The sequence below is a fragment of the Ochlerotatus camptorhynchus genome, unplaced genomic scaffold (genome assembly GCF_037179485.1).
Source record: "Ochlerotatus camptorhynchus isolate MF236.1 unplaced genomic scaffold, CSIRO-AGI_Acam_v1.1 ptg000374l, whole genome shotgun sequence".
Classification (NCBI taxonomy): Eukaryota; Metazoa; Arthropoda; class Insecta; order Diptera; family Culicidae; genus Ochlerotatus; species Ochlerotatus camptorhynchus.
The window spans coordinates 2,603,056-2,624,473 of NW_027040862.1; the positions used below are offsets into that span (position 1 = coordinate 2,603,056).

At 41.2% G+C, this 21,418-nt stretch overlaps 1 protein-coding gene across 1 annotated transcript; it reads right to left on the bottom strand.

Annotated features, from left to right (window-relative positions):
* Positions 1 to 209: 209 nt before the first annotated feature.
* LOC135710277 (probable cytochrome P450 304a1) lies at positions 210 to 16,063 on the bottom strand. The gene is made up of 3 exons (XM_065232801.1): positions 15,400 to 16,063; positions 1,267 to 1,538; positions 210 to 1,207 (listed from the first exon to the last, which is right to left on the bottom strand). Exons 1-3 carry the CDS (start codon positions 16,047 to 16,049, stop codon positions 582 to 584), a joined length of 1,548 nt encoding a protein of 515 aa, XP_065088873.1. The 5' UTR covers positions 16,050 to 16,063; the 3' UTR covers positions 210 to 581.
* Between the last annotated feature and the right edge of the window lie 5,355 nt (positions 16,064 to 21,418).

Sequence of the window (21,418 nt, forward strand, 5' to 3'; positions counted from 1 at the left end):
AGAACATCCCGGCGGCGCCGACTGGGATTGAACCCAGGCCTGCTGGGGTGAGAGGTAATCACGCTTACCACTACACAACCGGCGCCGTTCGGAAAATTCTAATGGGAATGTTCGATTGGCTCAGATTTTGACAGATCATTTGGCTCAAAACATTCTCTCCGCCAATATCTCCTTCTGAGTATTTCTATAGTCTGAACAAGGCATTACAATACTTGTGGATTTTTTTTTCATTGTATTCCTTTTTCTTTTGGACACAATCAGCTTTTCGATCCACGCATCTGATTCCTTTTTTGTTTGCACTCGTTTGTGTTGTTGGTTTTGTTTAATAACATTACGACAGTCGCAACAAAATCAAAACACAACTCGCCGGTTCGGTGCGTAGATTGCAAAATTTAAGTTAATGTTATAACTATAGTGGTTCTTATTGTGATATGTGGTGAATTAAAAATCAGCTGAAGTGTTCCGCCTTAAGGTCTACGTCAAGGTAATTCTCATATTTTCCCTCCATTCTACGTCACAAACTACAATATATAAAGCTACAATCCCTGTTCCCACGTCGATTGAAATTTCCTTTTCTCGATTTACCTCGGTTCAAACCCGAGCCAAAACGGTTCTGTCGATGTAATCACTCCAGTAATTCTGCTTCCTGCATCCAGCAGTGGATCCCCGGGTCTTTGTTTCAGGTGGAAATTCTGCATCAAAGCGGAAAATATCAGAAACATAGTATTGCGAGCAAAGGTTTCCCCCGCACACAGCCGCTTCCCGGCGCCGAACGGTACGGAGATGTCTTTTTTTAGCGAAAGTGCTCCACGTTCGTCCAAAAATCGTTCTGGTCGAAAGCACTCTGGATCGACCCAAAATTCCTTTTGGTTGTGGATTACATCCAATCCGAGCAAAACGAAGCATCCCTTCGGGATGTCGTATCCCCGGAGTTTGGTATCCTTGAGAGCCACGTGGGAAATACCGGACGGAACGAGGGTATCGATCCGGAGTGCTTCCCGCAGGGTAGCTTCCGTGTAGGACAAGTTAACGCGATCGTCCAGGGTGGGGAGACGTCCTCGTCCGACGACGTCATCCAGCTCCTGCTGGACTTTTAGGGCAACGCGTGGATTGAGGAGTAGTCGTTGGAGAAGCATTGAAAGTTGGATGGCCGTACCGGACAGAGTTGGGAGGAGCATGTCCCACAGAATCATTATCAGTTGGTCGTCTGAAATGGGAAGGAGGATGGAGGAATGCATTTTAGTTGTTCACAGGATTCGAACTTACATTGAAAGGTGAAAGCATCTCCTTCCAGCGGTGTGGTTTTCTTCATTTCGTGAATGTACCGGTCCAGGAAGCACCGGATGTGGTTCTCGTCGTACGAGGTTAGATATTTATTTACCATCGCTTCTACCAGTTCATTAATTTTGATGTTGGCTTCCCTTAGTATTCGATAGTTGGTGGCCTCTGGGAAGTAGTCCTTAAGCCAGGGAAGGTAGCTCAGAATAGTGCCGTAATCATCGCCTTTCTGCTGGAAGTGAAGCGCGTAGCGGCCGGTTCTGTAAGGTGACAACAACATAGGTTGGATTGAGTGTAATTTTGTAATTGTAATTTTCCCGAATACTACAGAGATAGTCCAACTATAGCGAGGAATAAAAGTTGACCTACAAGTTACACATGTATCACCGATCAACAGTTTTGCATGTGTAAGATGTAGCTGAATTATGTTGGACGGGTATCCTGCATTGCTCCATTTGCACAGAGCCAGAGAACAAGTCCCGTGAGAAGTCAACAAAATGTAATTATTTTCAGGTTGGTAGCGGATGCTGAAGAGCATTGCAAGTATTCAGCACCTTGACCTTCTTGGTCGATGATTTTCATGTGTGTTGTACTTTGGCGCGCATTGCTTGACCGTAAACGATGCCAGAGGCAGAGCACTTCATAACTTCTCTAGGGGAAACAGCCCTATTGTTGCGGTACGTTAGCAGTGTTAGAAGCAGGGTTGATTCCACTCACTTGCTATAAAAAAATATTTTTCGAAACTATGCAATCATTAGATGTTATAATGCTATGTTGTACTTGTAAGTAACAAGAAGAGGGTGTAAAGTATGTGTTGGACTCATAAAACCTGTCAATTTCGCTTTGAGAGTGTCACAATCAGCGATCTTATGATTCGTGAGCGTTCACTCAGAGTGAGCGTTCACTCAGAGTGAGCGCTCACGAATCGTAAAATCGCTGATAGTGACGCACTCAAAGCAATATTGACAGATTTTATGTGTCATACATATACTTCATGACCTCTTATTGTAACTTACAAGTACTAATTAGCATTATGCTATATCATGATATCATAATTCCAAAAAACATTTTTTTATAGCAAGTGAGTGGAAGTAACCCTGGTTAGAAGCCTATTGTTGTGTATGAAGGTCACCATACACAACAATAGGCTTCTAACACTGCTAACGTACCGCAACAATAGGGCTGCATCCCCTATAACACTTTCGCAATCCTAGGAGAACAATTGGTAAACGGAAAGACCAGTTCCTAGAATCGACGCACATGATATGATCATAGAGTTGTATCATTTCCATCGAGACTCAGCGTTCATACATTTCGACCACCGACCGAGCATACTAAAATCAGAACAATCGCTGCAGCGCTAAGAATAATCAACATTGCATTCATAACAATCAATCCCACATTCCAAATCGCACAGAGAGTCGATCGTTTGCACTTCACTCATTCAGTCCAGTTGATGTACATTTATGGTTCCAACTGAGACTCGAATAGTGTAGTAGTCAAGCAGTATAGTCCGGTTTTGACTCGCTCAGTCGAGTTGTTCGAGTTGCGCGTTTGTTCGTGTCGTAGTGCCGGTTGCATCGTGGGATGGGAAGGCAGCGCTCCCGGAGCAAGCTCCGTGAGAAAGTGGAGAATAGTGGTGAAGGTAGCTCGTGCGTACCTATTACAAAAAGGTACGCTATTCCTCCCACCGATGTTGGGAATGCCCTACCAGCGGAAGTGAAGCGGACGAAGAAAAGGAAGAAGAATCAGGGCCAGTCCGATGGTGCGAGTGGCCGTGACACCATGACGAACGTCAGCGGTACCGTCGAGCATGAAAATTCTGCCGTCCCGAGTGCGGCAAAAGTCAAGCTTCCTCCACTGGTGGTGATGAAAGTGCCACTCCACATGCTCATTAGCGATCTCACATCGCTGGCCGTTGCAGCTGAATTCAAGCTGAGCAGGATCGGCACCAAGGTGATGCTGCGTACCAAAGCGGAGTACGAAGCAACCGTGAAGTACCTGAAGGATTCCAGGGCGGAATACTTCACACATAACATCCTCAGTGAGAAGCCCTTCAAGGTAGTCATCAGGGGCTTATCGAACTTCAACCCCAAATCGATCGAAGAAGAACTTAAGGACCGTTACAAGCTAGCCCCAATCGCAGTCTTCTGGATGACGTGGAGAGACGAAAACGTGAAAACGTACCCGGATTGCCTTTTCCTGGTTCATTTCCAGAAGGGAATGGTGACGCTAAATGCGTTGAAGGCCATCCGCTCCATCAACTTCATCATTGTTTAATGGGAGCCATACCGTGGCGGCCGTCACGACGTAACCCAGTGTCAGCGTTGCCTGAATTTCGGGCATGGCACACGAAACTGCTACATCAATCCGCGCTGTGGCAAATGCGCCCAAAATCATGTCTCCTCCGAGTGCGTTGTCGACCAGTCGGAAACGTGCAAATGCGCCAACTGTGGTGGAGCTCATCAAGGGTCCGACAAACAGTGTCCCAAACGCGAGGATTTCAAGCGGATCCGAAAGCAAGCGTCCACAAGAAGCCAACCAGGACGGAAGAAGGAGAACTTCACGCCTCTTCGTGTTACGCAACACGGTCAAGCAAATCCACGGGTGCAATCTGGCCCCGTCAAGAAACGTCTGGTGCCTCAGCTGGAAAAAGCTCTCCAGAGACAACCACCAGCACAAAACGCCAATTCCGATCTCTTTGCGGATGAGCTGATGAAGATTTTCGTCGACATATCCAGCGCTCTTCGTCAGTGCCGCAACAAGCCCGAACAGATTCAAGTGCTCGGTAAGTTTATCATTCAGTATGGCGTCTAAACCGTTAACTATAGTCACTTGGAACGCTTGCTCTGTACGAGCCAAAAAAGTTCGAGCTTGCTGCCTTCCTCCGCAAGCATAGTATCGAAATGGATCCCAGGAGGGGTGGTGTTGCGGTCGTCGTCAAGAAAGGAATAAAATACCGCAGTCTGTCCCATCTCCACACCTCTATCATCGAGGCCCTTGGTGTGGAGGTGGAGTCGTCGACCGGATACGTCCAGTTCATCGCCGTCTACTGCCCTCGACAGTGTGCCGCCAGCAGTGGACTAGCGGCTAAATTCAAGAAGGGCCTGTACCCCATCACCCGTACCGGTTCTGGCTTCGTATTTGGAGGAGATCTAGATACTCGCCATGAGGCCTGGTGGAACTACCAGCAGAACCAGAACGGTCGTCTGCTGTTCGACCATTCACAGCATGGGCTGTACTCCGTTTGGTTTTCGGATGAACCAACATTTATCTCACCGGTGGGCAACCTATCGACGCTAGACATGTTCCTGACAAATATCGGCTTGTCCAAGACGCCAGTTTCAGAGGACTGGAGATCTGGGCAAAAAACGTGAAATGGCCGATCTGAACAGGCAGATTGCTTCCAGAATGGACTCACTCCGAAATGAAAGTTTCGGGCGTGTTGTCCAGAATATGGACGACCTCTCCAGACCATTCTGAAAGGTAGCCAAGGTCCTGAAAACTCATCCCAAACCCGTTCCACCTCTCAGAGTCGAAAATGATGGCGATCGGCTTTTAGTCACCCCACAGGAGAAAGCAAATGCGATCGGCAAGCATGTCGCTTCATCGCATTTGCTTGGCTCGAATATCCAAAGTCCGCTCGAAGATCAGGTTGCGCAATGCGTACAAAACCTTGATGCCTCCCCTTGTGTCGTGCCACCGGTGGATATGATTACATTGCAACAGATTTGCTCAGCGCTGGAATGCACCAAGAACATGAAGGCTCCCGGGTTTGACGGTATATTCAACTTGATCTTGAAGAGACTCAGCATGAAAATGCAGTCTCTTCTAACCGCTATCATCAACAGATGCTTGGAACTGCACTTCTTTCCAAGCATCTGGAAGATAGCAAAAATCATACCAATCCGCAAACCCGGAAAGGATCCAACATTGCCTTAAAGCTACAGACCAATCAACCTCTTGTCAGCGCTGAACAAATTGTTCGAGAAACTCATTCTCAATCGTTTGCTCAAGTTTGTAGAGGAAAACAACATTCTCCTTCCGGAACAGTTTGGATTCAGAAAGGGGCACTCCACCAATCACCAGCTAGTACGGGTGATGAATAACATCCGAAGTAACAAAGCTGTATCCAAGTCCACAGCCATGGTATTGTTAGACGTTGAAAAGGCGTTTGACAATGTTTGGCATGACGGACTTGGGTATAAGCTTTGTAACTTCAACTTTCCTTTACATTTGATTAAAATCACCTGTAACTACCTCCAGCAAAGGTCGTTTAAGGTATCGTTGAACGGTTGCCTTACAGATACGTCCCAGCAGGAGTCCCGCAAGGCAGTCTGTTGGGCCCGTTGCTTTACAGCATCTACACTTCTGACATTCCTCCCCTCGGAGAAGGTTGCGTGTTTTTCCTAATCGCAGAAGATACCGCAATAGCCGTCAAAGGAAGGATGCATCGCGAAGTAACGAACAAACTTCAACGCCATTGCTGATTATGTCACCACGTGGAAAATTGTGCCTCCAATGTAGAGAAAACTGTAGTCAAGTGTTCTGCCTTGGTTAGGTGTCTGTATCCGCTGATTTGCCGTAGATTCCGCCTCTCAAGGGTGAACAAACTGGCTGTCTACAAACAAATCATAGCACCTGCGATCCTCTACGCAGCACCGGTGTGGGAATCATGTGCACAGACTAACAGGAACAAAATTCAGGTCGCTCAGAATAGAGTGCTAAGGATGGTTCTTGACCGCCCTTTCGATACAAGAATTTCTGATCTCCATCTAGAGGCGAACGTTCCTAAATTAGATTTCAAAATTGCTGACATTAAGACTAGGTTTGTGCTGGAATGCAATACATCAGAACATGCTTTAATAAGCAATTTGTATACAGTAGGTTAGGTGTATATAGTAGTTATATTTTAGTTGTAGTTGTAAATAGAAGTTATAAGTAGTCTTCTTTTTTTCAATTTAAAACAAACCAATCCCAACCAAGGTGGTCATTCTCGAAAACAGGCCTGATAGGGCTAGGAACTGTAATTAATAATAAATGAAATTTCAACAGAACTAAAGTTGAAAAAACGCATCTGTGTCACTTGATAACTCATACATGTTAACCACACAACAACAAGAAATAAAGATCATTTAAAGTCTTTTTTAAAGTAAAAAAAAAACATTAATTTTCAGAAGAAAATATCAGTGGACAAATTTTTAGGAAAGGGAAATCTGAGGATTCCTTTCAAATTAGTTCTGAGAAACTCGTGACTCCAAGGTAGTTCTGAGTAGAATTCCAAGGAAATCCTGAGTAGGGTTTAAAGTAAATTTTCGGGAGAATTCTGTAAAGCATTCCAAGGCAATTCCAAAGAGAGTTCTGACTAAAACTGCAAAGTAATGTTGAGGAGACTTTTCTAAGAGATTTGTAAGGAGAACTGATAGTGAATTAGAAGGAGAACCCTATGGTTCTTGTAAGTATGATTCCAAAAGAATAATGAAGATTATTCTATGATTATTTTAGAAGTATTCACCATACGGAGAACAGATATTTTCAGGAGAATTCTTTTGGAAAATTTCCTTGGTAATACAGCGAGAATTGTTAAGAATTTTATGAGAATTGCAAGATTATTCAAATAGCGTTCTATAGAGAATTTTAAGAGTATTATTAAATTTCAAGGGAATACCTACTTAATATGAACTCTAAGGGGGGAGAGGTAGCTCATCGATTCTTCCGGTTCGCCTTCTAGCATCGTGCTATAAGGTACCAGGCGATAACCAGGGTAGTTGATCGATAGCTCGATGACGTCATTTCGTTGACGTCTGCAATGGGAAATTCTCATAGCAGGCCTTGACGATGGGACGTTGTCGAGTTGTTGAATAGCAACTATCGTGGTAACTCACCGATTACCTGTCGATCTGCCAAATTTGGACGTCTGTAATAAGACGTCTGCATTGAATTGTCTCATATAATAATATTCCGCCCACTATATCACAAGAAATTGCGAGTAGCTGAGTGGAATGGAGATAAGTTGAGCATTGGGTACAGGACCAAGTCTCCCCTGGGTGGTGCCAAAAGATGAGCGCAATAGAATCATCAAGTTGCCATAAGGCACGGAATGAGACTATTGCATGGCTGGGTAGTCAAAGTCTTCTATTCGTTAGTCATTTCAGGTGGATTAGAACAGGTTTAGGTGGGCGTTGGCCAGATTTGGATTTTTCAGATGTAATCCTGGATAGGACCCTGTCATTGAACGTCGCGTGAAAGTGGAACTTAATGGAGGTCTAAGTACTTTTTCGTAGTTTTTAGTTTTCGGATTTAAAAGATCGTCGGTTACAGTGGCCTGCTTACTGAGCAGAAAAACGCGGTCCCAGGTCCTTACATATCAAAGAGATTTATGGTAAAATCGCTTGTGTATCGTGTATTTTGCGAAACTCGTTGTTGTCGTTGGTTCCGGGTTTGAATGGATACACAAATTTGAGCAACGGTATTATGTGATATGAGGGGCTCGGTGGCCTTAGAGCAACCGTTTTTGCTTACTGATCAGAACATCATGAGTCTAATCTCAGGCCCATCCACATTTAAGATTCGTCAATCGTTTTATTTGTTAATATGACTACATGGTAATAACAGAAACTCGGTGATTAAAAAGGTGCTCGTCTGCCTAGTGGCAAACGTTTTTGCTTACTGAGCAGAAGACCGTGGGTTTAGTCCCAAGCTCCTTCGCGTTATATGATCGTTAGGACATCAATTCAGCTTATCGTTTACCAAAACGAACCCTGCTGCAACCCCAACCCTCTTATCCAACATCCCAGTGATTCCTCGTGGAAGTGCAGAGGTGTTCTCGGCTTCCATCAAAGCGAGTGTCATGTCAACACAATCCTTCCCATTCCTTTCTTGACCTGTGTTCGGGCGCGGCCGGCGCTGGTATTGCCTAATTTAAGATCACCAGTTTTTACACATTGAGGATGATTGCTAATCCCAAGCATCGTCTATTGGTTCTCTGTGTAATTACAGCTGATCTGGCAGTAACAGAGTAGCAACCGTGGGCGGTCAATCAAGCTCAAGCTCAAGCTCAATACCTACTTAATATGAACTCTAAGGAAATTTTTAGTTGATTCTAAGGAAATTCATGGGACAGTTCTAATTCAATCCCTGTATAAATTTCCAAGTTAAATCAAACACAGACATAAAAAACAACGATTTTCAGGGCTTGTGAAATGTGAGTTATCAGCCAGATTCCGACCATTGATAAAAAGCTAGCGAACCAGCGTTGAATCTTAACAACCCAAACACAAGCCGACGTGACAAGGAATGACTAAAGAGTCTGAATTTATATTTATTAAGCGAACCCCATACGTATCAATATATTGACGCGAAGGGGAATTATTGACAATAATATTGATGATGTGAATATCGATGTATTGACGTCAATATAGAATGTATTGACAATACAATTACAGTCAAGATTCCTATAGTACGGATTCGTTCTTGCCGGATTCCTATAGTACGGTCGATCCGGCATTAACGAATACACGTAGCATATGGGATTAGAGCCCAAATACCAAACACTGATTGTACGGCAATTTGAAGAGATAACTTCCTGATGTCTTTTGAGAAGTTGTTAAGCAAAAAGTTGGCCACCTTTTGGGACGATTCAGTTTCCGATAGGACACAAGTCTGATCCTGTGGAAGATCCGGAATATCCGTAAAAGTGGTCAATTCATGAAACTGATCCTAGAGCTCCGCGGTTTTTTTGAAACTACTCATAAACGTCTTATCAGAATGAATTCGGAGTTATGACCGAAAAATTGACCCTGGGGACTACGGAATGGTCCACTATAATATCCGGAACACCCGTAAAAGTGGTCAATTGATGAAACTGATCCTGTAGCTCCGCGGATTTTTTTTTTGAAACCACTCATAGATGTCTTATTACAATTAATTCGGAGTTTTGACCAGAATTTGGACTCTGGGGACTACAGGATGGTCCACCGAAAGATCCGGAACATCCGTAAAAGTTATCAATTCATGAGACTGATCCTAGAGCTCCAAGAATTTTGCGAAACCACTCATAAACGTTTTATCAGAATGAATTTGGAGTTGTGACCGGAATATGAACGCTTAGACGGAAAATGGACCTTTTTGGCCGCGAGATGATTCACCAGGAAGATCCTGAACAACCATAAAAAACATTCAGTTATTGAAACTGAGCCTAGAGGTCCGCTTTTTTCGAAACCACTCATTGGCGTCTTATCAGAATTAATTTGGAGTTATGACCAGAAAATTGACCCTGGGGACCAATGCACAATGGTCCCAAAGCCGTATTTATGAAGACAAAAATATAAGCACCAAAACCATCACTTTTAGGTATATGGTGTCTTGGGGAAAGTTTCTTCGTATTTGTTTGCCGATTTGAAATAAGGGTGGTTCTTGAAATTGGTGAATTGAAAATTCAACCTTTTTTTATTACTTGAGATAGACTAATGCAGTGTTTTAAAAAGTTGTAGAACAATCAATTTGAATCAACTTTACTGATGGCATCAAATTTTTATCTCTTATGGTTCATGACTTATGGGTATTTTAAACGAGTAGATTAGAGTGGCCCCTAGAAAATCTTTCTTTAATTATTTTTATGGGTGATCAACGTATAAACAATATTTAAAGAAGGCCGATTTTTTAGGAACCACCCTAACCTCTCGTAAAAACATTGTTCTAAATACTTTTAGAACTTTTTATGACGCATATTTTTGCACAATGTTTGATGATTTGAAAAATTTGATATCTCCTTTATTTAAAAGTTATGGTTAGTAAATAAACCATCCCCGCGATCGGCCGACGGCAAATAAACGTGTATCACTGTAAAATAAAAGTGTAATCTCTAACCGCGATTAAAGGTGCTTTTTATAGTGACGATATCACTGCGTTGTTGGAACTAAGTGCGTGAGACACCAGCGATTACCATCGCTCTTATGTTTGTGAACATAACAAAAAGATTTTTTTTAATTAAACTAAATATTTTAAACGAAAAAGACCCTCACAGTTTTTCCACCAATAATGGAAAAAACACGATCTTTTAAATGAAACCAAAAGTTTGAAAATCGGTTTACTCCATTTAGAGACACTGTCATTTTAATAGAACCATTTTTTTCGAAGAAAATCTCCATTAATTTTCTAATAATTAAAAAAAGATAGCAGCCTGGTTGCTTCAGCAAAAATATGCGTCATCATAAGTTCTAAATGTAACCAAAACAAGGTTTTAAAGAGAAATGAACTTATGAAAAGATATTCGAAGAAATCTGATTTTTAGGGGCCATCTTAACTTGCTTGTTTAAAAAATCATAACTCATGAACCATACGAGATAGAAATATTGTAACTTGAGCAAAATTGCTTCAAATTGATTGTTCTACAACTTTCAGAACATTGCATTGGTCTATCTCAAATAATAATAAAAAAAAGTTTGTATTTTCAAATCTCCAATTTTGTGGACCACCCTAGTTTCACTAGCTAAGCACTCAGTGGTTTTTTAGAACTGCTCATAGACACATTTTTATTATTTATTATCATGGATGATTTCTAGGTGGCATTTAAGTATTTAATAACTTCCAGACACTTTGAACGGAATTTTTGAATATTATTCCTTGGATTTCATGGACTTATTTCCCTTGACTTCTTAGATATGTTTATTTGGAGATACAAGTTAACGAGGGACTAGCTTCAATGTTTATATTTTATATTCATCGCATAAAAATTTAATCAATAAGCCATTTGAAAACATCGTCTTATTGAGTTATTATTAATATTAATTTATGAGTGGTTTTGAAAAAAAAAACAACCGTGGAGCTCTAGGATCAGTCTGTATCTTTTAATGGACCATCCCATGGTCCCCAGTATAAACTGTCCAGTCAAAACTCCGATTTGATTGTGATAAGATGTCTATGAGTGCTTTCTAAAAAAATCGTGGAGCTCAAGGATCAATTTCATGAATTGAGCACTTTTAGGGATGTTCTGGATCTTCCGATGGGCCAACCCGTAGTCTCCAGAGTTCATATTCTGAACTCAACTCCGAATACAATTCTGATAAGATTTTTTTATATATCTCTAGTTAGGAGACTTTCAGCCCTGGGCTGGTTCGTCTCCGAAAGTTCTGATAAGATGTCTATGAGTAGTTTCTAAAAAACCACGGAGCTCTAGGATCAGTTTAATGAATTTACCACTTTTACGGATGTTCGGGATATTTTAGTGGACTATCTCGTGGTCCCCAGTGTAAAATATCTGGTCAAAACTCCGATTTCATTGTGATAAGACGTCTATGAGTGGTTTCTAAAAAACCGTGGAGCCCTAAGATCAGTTTCATGAAATGAGCACTTTTAAGGATGTTACAGATCTTCCGGTGGACCATCCCGTAGTCTCCAGAGTCCATATTCTGAACTCAACTGATAAGGTGTCTATGAGTGGTTTCTAAAAACCCGCGGAGCTCTAGGATCAGTTTCATGAATTGGCCACTTTTACGGATGTTCCGGATCTTCCGATGAACCATTCTGTAGTCCCCAGGGACCATATTCCGGTCACAACTCTGAATAGATTCTGATAAGACGTTTATGAGTGGTTTCGAAAAACCCGTGGAGCTCTAGGATCAGTTTCATGAATTGACCGCTTTTACGGATGTTCCGGATATTCTAGTGAACCATCCTGTAGCCTTGAGGGTCCATATTCCGGTCACAACTCCAAATTCATTCTGATAAGACGTCTATGAGTGCTTTCAAAAAATCCGTGGAGCTCTTTCCTATAGGATCTGTTTCATGAATTGACCACTTTTACCGATGTTTCTGATATTATAGTGGACCATTCCGTAGTCCCCAGGGTCAATTTTTCGGTCACAGCTCCGAATTCATTCTGATAAGACGTTTATGAGTGGTTCCGTAAAGCTCTAGGATCAGTTTAATGAATTGACCACTTTTACGGATGTTCCGGATCTTCCGGTGGACCATCCTGTGGTCCCCAGAGTCCAAAATAAGGTCATAACTCCGAATATGTTCTGATAAGACGTCTATAAGGAGTTTGAAAAATCACGGACCTCTAGCATCAGTTTCATGAATTGAGCACTTTTTCTGATATACCGGATCTTTCGGTGAACCATCTCGTGGTCCGCAGGGTCCATATTCCAGTCACAACTCCTAATTCATTCTGATAAGACGTTCATGAGTGGTTTTGAAAAAAACCGCGGAGCTCTAGGATCAGTTTCATGAATTGACCACTTTTCAGGATGTTTCGGATCTTCCGGTGAACTATCCCGTAGTCCCAAGAGTCCATATTCCTAACACAACTCCGAATTTATTGTGATAAGACGTCTATGAGTGGTTTCAAAAAATATCCACGGAGCTACAGGATCAGTTTCATCAATTTACCACTTTTACGGGTGTTCTGGATATTATAGTGGACCATTCCGTAGTCCCCAGGGCCAATTTTTCGGTCATAACTCCGAATTCATTCTGATAAGACGTTTATGAGTAGTTTCAAAAAAACCGCGGAGCTCTAGGATCAGTTTCATGAATTGACCACTTTTACGGATATTTCTGATCTTCCGATGAACTATCCCGTGGTCCCCAGGGCCCATATTCCAGTCACAACTCCGAATTCATTTTGATAAGACGTTTATGAGTGGTTTAAAAAAAAACGCGGAGCTCTAGAATCAGTTTCATTAGTTGGCCACTTTTACGGATATTCCGGATCTTCCACAGGATCAGACTTGTGGACACTGGAAACTGAATCGTCCCAAAAGGTGGCCAACTTTCTGCTAAACAACTTCTCAGAAGACATCAGGAAGTTATCTCTTCAAATTGCCGTACAATCAGTGTTTGGCCCCAATTAGCTCTAATCCCATATGCTACGTGTATTCGTTAATGCCGGTTCCTATAGTACGGTCCCTATTAACCGCACTATAGGAATCTTGACTGTATTGTCAATAAAAGCAACCGTGTAAGGTCCACTTTAGAGTCGGTGTATCCAGCATGTTACGAGCGCTGATGGCCGCCACAATCTAGCTGAGTTTCTGGTAGGGAACATTCGATTTGATGTTTGGGTTTTGTCGTTTGACGTACAAACGATCAAATTTGACCGTTTACAGGTCAAACGACACAAGCCAAACTTCAAATCATATGTTCCCCACCAGAAACTCAACCAGACTGTGGCAACCATCAGCGCTCGTGAAATGCTGGATAATGAGTCACGCCAAGAGAAAAAACAGTTGAACTCGCATCACAGTTTTTGAAAAAATCGCTTTCTTTTCACTTGGCAACAGAGGACTTCTGCATCAACTTCAAATGACTTCCAGCGAGAAAAAAAAAATATCGTTTGTATACACTAAGATTTTGTTTTCGTGTTCGGTAAATTTTACCGAAATCAGAACAGCTGAACGTGCGGTAAAACTTTAAACCTTCATTTTAAAGGCTATTGAATTTGAAAATAATTTCAAAACATGTTCAACCTTGTTTAAATGGTCAAATCTTGTCATTTTAGTGTAAATCTCAAAGTAGCTGAAAAGCAATTGAATTGAATTGCATAAATTTTACCGAACAGTTCAGCTGTTCAGATTTCGGTAAAAATTACCAAAAGGTAGAATTACTCATTACTGATCGTTACCAAACGTATCCCATGACATTTTAATGCTCACTGCGTGTTTATGATCATTTCTTCGATTATATCTTATATTTTATTGCAATACCTTTTGTGGAGCATTGTAATGTTTGTTTGCTTTGCACGATAGGTAGCCGTTTTGACAGTTCAATAGGTAGACTTGGCTTCAATCTTGGCGTGACTCATTATATACCGACTCTAAGAGCAACCGTAACGGTACGCTTCTTAACTCATTTTAGCAGCCCTCATCATAGCGCAGCTACCGTATCGGGGGTTGCCATACGAGTAACTAAAATAGCAGTCGGCTTCCCGGTGAGAAGCGCGTTACCAAATTTAGCAGCGCGAGAGAAAGGTTGCTATTCGTAGACAAGTCAAAATGCTCACTACCGGTACGGACTACGGCGAGTAAATTGATAACCGCGATAGCAGCGACCGGTGTGGAGAAGAGTGACTAAACTAAAATGAGAGCGCTGTGCGCTGTTAAAATAGTCGCGCAAATGACAACGACCGTTACGGTTGCTCTAATATTTATAAATTCAGGCTCTTTAGGAATGACGACAGAAACCAGTAAGTGACAACAACTAATAAGATGAAAATTCACTAGATGCTTGAAGGAACGGCCACATTGCCCCCAACTGGCTTACATAATTAGGACATCGAGATTGTACTGGAAACTGGACATCAGATACATGTTAGATAGGATATCTTGTTGTTTTTTTGTTTTTTAATGGAATTTTAACCCTAATGGTCATTCATCTCAGCTTAGATAGGATATCGTCGTCGGAGACAGTGATAATAAAAATCATCACTCATTTTGACGAGCCATCGCAATCTTCATTTGCCCTGCTATTTGCAAAGCAACATAAAAATAAAAATTGATTACCTCCTCCTTCCGAGATTATATAGGGTAAATAACGGTTTCGGCAATAACTTATTCTATTATCGTCAGGGGTTAAACAAACGACCTTGAGAGCTCAAGCTTTGGCATGTGGATACAATGTGTTTCAGAGCATGTATTGGTCAAATTTGAGAGCTCCAGGACTTTGTTTATCCTCTGACGATAATAGGTTAAAGTATTGCCAAAGCCGACATTTCCCCTAGGAAGTTTGAAGTTGCATACAATAACACAGATAACGGTACCACCATTATCGCAATGTTTTTGTTTGTTGCTAATTTTCGCAGAATTGAAAGCCTTGACCCAATTCGATTATAGCGAATTCGTTTATTATCGAACAACTTTTAACAACAAACGATTAAACTGACGGTTGTCAGAAAGTAACCAGGATGGAACTGAATAATAAACGAATTCGCTAGGGGAAATGTCGGCTTCGCCAACACCGTAACCTATTACCGTCAACGTCCTTGAGAGCATCTATTGGCCAAATTTAAGTGCTCTAGGACTTTGTTTACTCCCCCTGACGATAATAGGTTAAGGTATTGCCGAAGCCGACATTTCCCCTATTAGTATCTGGTTACAAGATAAAACACCACTCAAAACTTACTCAAACAATTCTCCCATATCTTTCCGAGGGAACCGCTCTCCGCAGACCACCTGAAAGTACACGTTGGCCAAACACCCGTAGAACACTTCCGGACACTTCACGTAACCACCTCGGGCAAATAACCGTTCGTGCTCGAACGTGGCCCCGTATTTCAACACATCCAACAGCGTCGTCAGCTCGGCCTGTGTATCCGCTTCCAAATCTTCAAACCGCCTCCCAAAACCATAGTCCCTCAGATGGCGCAGCACGAATCGCCGCTGCTCCTTCCAGTGCGGCCCCTCCGTGAAGAATATTCCCCTCCGTTGGAAGTTTCGTTCGCGCAACCGAGCCAGGAATAGATCCGAACGGCCATCGAACTCCGCCCGGATCAGCACTTCCTTTGCGATATCCAAATCATTGACGACGATCGATGGGAAGTCGCCCAAATAGAGCCCCAAAATCTTGGTCCGGTAGAATCGGCTCAACTTCAATGCTGCTTTGTGAAGGTGCCAATAGTCGACCAGCAGCATTATCAGATAACCTCCAAGCAGGGGCAGACGCGGTGGACCGCTGGGAAAATTCGGCGGTCGCTCGAACATGAACCGATAGCATCGGTACACAAGGAGACCGATGGATACCGTCCACAGGAGGACACTCGGGCTGAACAGCATGCTGATTGTGCTGCCTGTCGGTAGATGGATCGAGATTGTTTACTAGCACACTTGAGATTAGATGCGATTAGACTAAACCTGTTTGAAGTGTATGGGGGTGGTTTTATAGAATCGCTTCTGCTGCTGCTGCTGCCGCTGTCGGAAGGTATCAGTTGGTAGTTTAAATGAAGTAAATGCAAATGATTATTGCGGCCAGGGATGCCAGGTGTATTTAGCAAAAATCTTCAACGAGATCAGCGAAATGTGTTCACGGTAAATTTGCTGGCGGGGAAGGAGTTCAATATTTCAGATTTATAAAACTGAGTCTTTATAGAAATTCATAGAAATTGAGATAATTTCGTACAATATAAGAGCACATCATTTGATTTGAAAGATTATCGTAAAAGCTCATGGACTGTTGTAGAACTTCATAGATGTTCATAGGTAAATTTTACAGGAGTTAAACTAAATTTGTACAAGCACAGCGGTCTTCGTAAAACTTCAAAACAACTTCATGTTAGGGCAGTTAAGGGAACTATATAGAGCTTCATCAACTTGGTAAAAAAAAAATTGCAAACTTTAGAGTAATTTAGTGAATTTGGATAAATTCGGGGAACTTCGTTGATGCTAAAGGATTTCCATTTAACTTCATTGAGCTCCGTCGAACTTCAAGGGCTTTGTAGATGAGCAGAAGCCATCATAGAAATTCTATAAATTTAATTGAAAATCGAGGAGCTTCAGAGAAGTTGTAAGGAGGATCCTGGTAGGGCCTCAAAAATTCTGACTTATGCGCCAGACGACGAGAGTCGTCTGTCAGAACTCAGATCGGTTTGCCCTGGTAGCTGTTTGTCCAACCCTACAGCAGAATCCACCTCCAAGGATGTGCTAAACCTTCAACCAACTTCCCAATATCCTTTTCCATACATTCTCCCAAAATACGGTTTGATTAGCGTAATAAGTTCAATTTTATTTCACTTATTTGAAACGAAAAGCATTGTGTTTATTGAGACAAAAACAATAAAAGTTTTTTTTTTGTACTTCCACTCATGCAATATGTTTATCTCCAAAGTCTATTTGTTAAGATTGATATCTGTATTGTAACTATTAAAACATTTCCCTCACCCTACCTTCTCCTAACTGTGACGTCATTCCATGTATCTGGTCCCTAAACGTGAGTCAACCTGGGATTAAATCCCCTCTCTCCTTTCTTCCCCTACTACTATAAACTGTCTTCCCTACTGGAGGTGGAATGTGTTCGTGTGGGTACTAAAGAAATGGTTCAGGTACTTACAGCGTCCGTCGATCGTTGGATTACCTTTCACCAGCCACGGAGTGGGTTGGTGGTGGACGCCGTCGTCGCTCGTCGATCACGGGTGCTTGACTATCGCCACGTGTGTCCGGACGTTGTGACCGGTCTGTTTGTCGAGACTGCAGACGGGTCGTCGCATGAGGATGCGAGCAGGTGGATTACCGACTTCGACGACCGGGCGGTGAGTGCGAAAGGGCGACTTGGATGCCAAGACAGCGTTCTATAACACCAGGAAGGGGACTCCCGGCTTCCTTAGGGCGACGGAGGTGTACACTGGGAGAGCTAGGATCTGATCAGGACTGGTTCTTGAGTTTTACCCGGGACGTGAGTCTGGACGATTCACTCTGGCAGTGGCTAACTTTCCCCAGACAGACTACTCGCGGATTGTGGCAACCACGTGGTAACGGGTGGTGCTCGCGAGGCCGAACTTTCCTTTCCGATGACCACGCAATCTGAGGTTATTCTTAGCGGCACGCACCCACGAGACGAAGAATGAACCCAGGGGATCGCCCCAGTCCGATCAACAGCACATAGATAGCTTTGGGTGCTGATTTAGCTACTTCACAAAGTTCGTAGTAATTCAAGAAGCTTTGTAAAAATTCAGGAAAACTTTGTAGAAGTGGTAACGCAGTAGGGCCACTTTAAGAACATCATCGATAATGATACCAAATTCAGTGGAAAATTCAGATGATTATTAACCAAATTGATAGCCCTATTTACACCATGAATACGAATTGAATGTTAAAAGTAAACGTGTCTCATAAGAAACTACTAATAGACCTTGGCCCTTATTACGGGTATCAGTTCAAGGTGAAAACGAAGTGAAGTGACCAGGTGTCACTCACGGTGAAGCGATTGCCGTGTAAATCAAATGGGAATCACTACACCGTGAGTGATAAGTTTTCACTTCACCGTGAAGTGATATCGGTAATAAGGGCCCTTATTTTCTAATTCATTTTTGACATTTGTGATATTTTGAGCTAGTCTAAAAGTCTATTTAGGCTCTGAACCATTTGGCGATTTTTTTTTAACTTTTGGTTAAAATTTGACAGATGGAATGTTATCAATGAACCCTGCTATCCGAGCATGGTTATTTCTTACAGACAAGAAGTTAAATTTTAACAACCGTGGCTCGAAAACCGGTCGATCGACAGCACGGGGATTTTCAAACATAGAAAATAACTTTCGAAACGTCACTTTTAACAACGACTTAAATTTAACTCAGGCTCTGAACCATTTGGTGGATTATTTTAACTTTTAGTTAAAATTTGACAGATGGAAAGTTATCGATTGACCCTGCTATCCGAGCATGGTTACTTCTGACAGACAAGAAGTTAAATTTTGATAACTTTGGCTGAGTTCTTCTCGAAAACCGGTCGATCGACAGCACAGAGATTTTCGAACATAGAAAATAACTTTCGAAATGTCACTTTTAACCACGAGTTAAATTTAACTCGGCAAATGGTTCACAGCCTCAGCAAATGGTTCACAACCTTAGACTATTTGATCTGTTGATCTGATTCGAGATAACTGCTCAAAAATAATGTCGGATGCAATTTTTGTTTATTTTTTTACTTTATTAGAGAGATTTTATGTTTGGTTGTGTTTACACTTTTTCAACATGACGGTTTGACTTGACGTTTGATTTTTCGAACGGAATAGAATTGTTTGTAATTTTCATTCGACTGTTGAGGCCGGGTTTTTCATTGATTGGTGTAAAGGGATTTTCAGAGAATTATTACAAGGAATGGAGAAATATAACAAGACTAGAACCCTAGAGGTAACTCTAAGACCAGAAGGTCCCGAAGAAACATGTTCAACTTTTGGCTCAGCTCTGGTACTCTCTTCGGTCCCAAGCTAAACGATGCACCTCTCGAAACATCGGAAAATCCTCGAACCCCTCATTTTATCTGTCAAACTTTCATAGCGAATCAAAACAAACATAGTGAAGTACTAGAATTTTGACTAGAATGGGGCATGTTAATCGATTTGCTTGGGACCAGTAGGCTAGTCAAAAAGTGAGCGTTAGTTGCCATTGGTTGCTAGAATGGCGTCCAGTAGCAAGGTAAATTGTGTGATTAATTATAATTACTCTTTCGGTTCTAATAGATATTCTAATGCTTTAGCGTGTCTGGCGGATTTTCCGTGACTGCTGCGGTGGAGCTTCTTCTTGGAATTAATCCGAAAAACAAAAATAGCCTCTAGGCGAGCAATATAATTTAAAATATAGATCATCCAGATGATCTGGAAAGATAAGAAAAACTCAGCAAACTTCAGAATAATTCTTGAAAATTTAGAATAATTCTAACTTCTTAGAAAATCAGTAAATTTCCGAAAAAATTGGAACATTTGAAAAGGTCTGAGAACGTCCGAAAAAATCTGGGAATTTCCCAAAAATCATAAGAATCTTAGAACTTCTGAAAAAAAAAGTTTCAGATAAGCTCTTTCAGATAAGCTGATTTTCTCAGTAGTTCTATGAATTCACCAGAAGTTCTACAAATTTTCTAGAAATCTACGAATTTCCCAGTAGTTCTTAGAATTACTCAGCAGTTCTCCGAACTTTCAAGAATTTCTGCGAACTTCCCAACAGTTTTAAATGTTCCCAGAAGTTCTAAGAATATCCCTAAAGTGCTATGAAGTTCTAAATTTTGTCTTGAAGTTCTATGAATTTTCCAGAAGTTTTAAAAGTTTCATGAAGTTCTTCAAATTGCCCAGAAGTTCAACGAATTTTCCAGAAGTTTTAAAAATTTCGTAGAAGTTCTCCGAACTTATAAGAATTTCTACAAACTTCTCAACAGTTGTAAGTTTTCCCAGAAGTTCTTCGTATTTCCTTGAAGCTCAACGAACTACCCACAAGTTCTAAGGATATCCCTAAAGTACTATGAAGTTCGCAGAAGTTCTATTTTTTTTTGACATTCTATTAATTTTCCAGAAATTCTACAAATTTCCCAAAACTTTAATGTTTTACCCAGAAGTTCAAAAAATTTCTTAGAAGTTCTCCGTACTTATAAGAATGTCTATATACTTCCCAACAGTTCCAAATAATCCCTGAAGTTCTAGGAATTTCGCAGAAGTTATACAAATTTCCCAGAAGTTTTACGATTTTCCCAGATGCTCTATAAACTTCCCAAAAGTTCTAAATTGTCCCAGAATTTCTAAGAATTTTGCAGAAGTTTTGAAAATTTCCAAAATGTTATACGATTTTTCCAAAATTTTCACATATGTTCTAAATTTTTTTCAGGAGTTTTCCGAACTTGTAAGAAATTCTACGAACTTTCCTGCAGTTATACGAATTTTCCAGAAGTTCTATAAATTTCTCAGAAGTTCTCCGAACTTGTAAGAAATTCTACAAACTTCCCAACAGTTCTAAACTTTCCCAGAAGTTTTATGATTTTATTAGAAGTTGTATGATTTTTCCAGAAGCACTACGAACTTCCAAACATTTCTACGAACTTTCCAGTAGTTCTGAATTTTTCCTAGAAGTTCTACGAATATTTCATAAGTTTCTACCAACGACTCTAAAGTTCTACAAATTTACCATTTTTATATTAGTTCTAAGAATTTCTCAGAAATTCTATGAATTTCCCAGAAGTTCTGCGAATTTTTAAAAAGTTCAATGAGTTTTCCAAAAGTTGTTGGAATTTCTCAGAAGTTCTTCGAACTTACAAGAATTTCAACGAACTTCCCGAAAGTTCTACAATTTATCAGAAGTTGCTTTAGAAATTTCCGTTAAGTTCTACGAGTTACCCAGAAGTTCTAAGCAATTCCCGGAAATTCAAAGAATTTCCCAGAAATTCTAGGAATATCCCTGAAGTTCTACGAATTTCGCAGAAGTTCATGTCTTGAATTCTATGAATTTTCCAGAAGTTCTGAAAATCTCTTAAAAACTATGAATTTTCCAGAAGTTCTAAAAATATCCGATTTTCACAGAAAATCTAAGAATTTCCCAGAATTCTATGATTTTTCCAAAAGTTCTACGAACTTCCCAGAAGATCTACGAACTTCCCAGAAGATCTGCGAGCTTCCCAGAAGATCTACGAATTTTTCCGAAAGTTCTACGAAAGATCACCAACTTCTCTTA

What these genes read in the sequence shown, in the direction of transcription:
- LOC135710277 (XM_065232801.1), bottom strand. Translation starts at nt 16,049, where the DNA reads ATGCTGTTCAGCCCGAGTGTCCTCCTGTGGACGGTATCCATCGGTCTC. An exon ending in GATATGGGAGAATTGTTTGA is followed by an intron (nt 1,539 to 15,399) that starts GTAAGTTTTGAG and finishes GTCACCTTACAG; the next exon opens with AACCGGCCGCTACGCGCTTC. An exon ending in AGATGCTTTCACCTTTCAAT is followed by an intron (nt 1,208 to 1,266) that starts GTAAGTTCGAAT and finishes TTCCCATTTCAG; the next exon opens with ACGACCAACTGATAATGATT.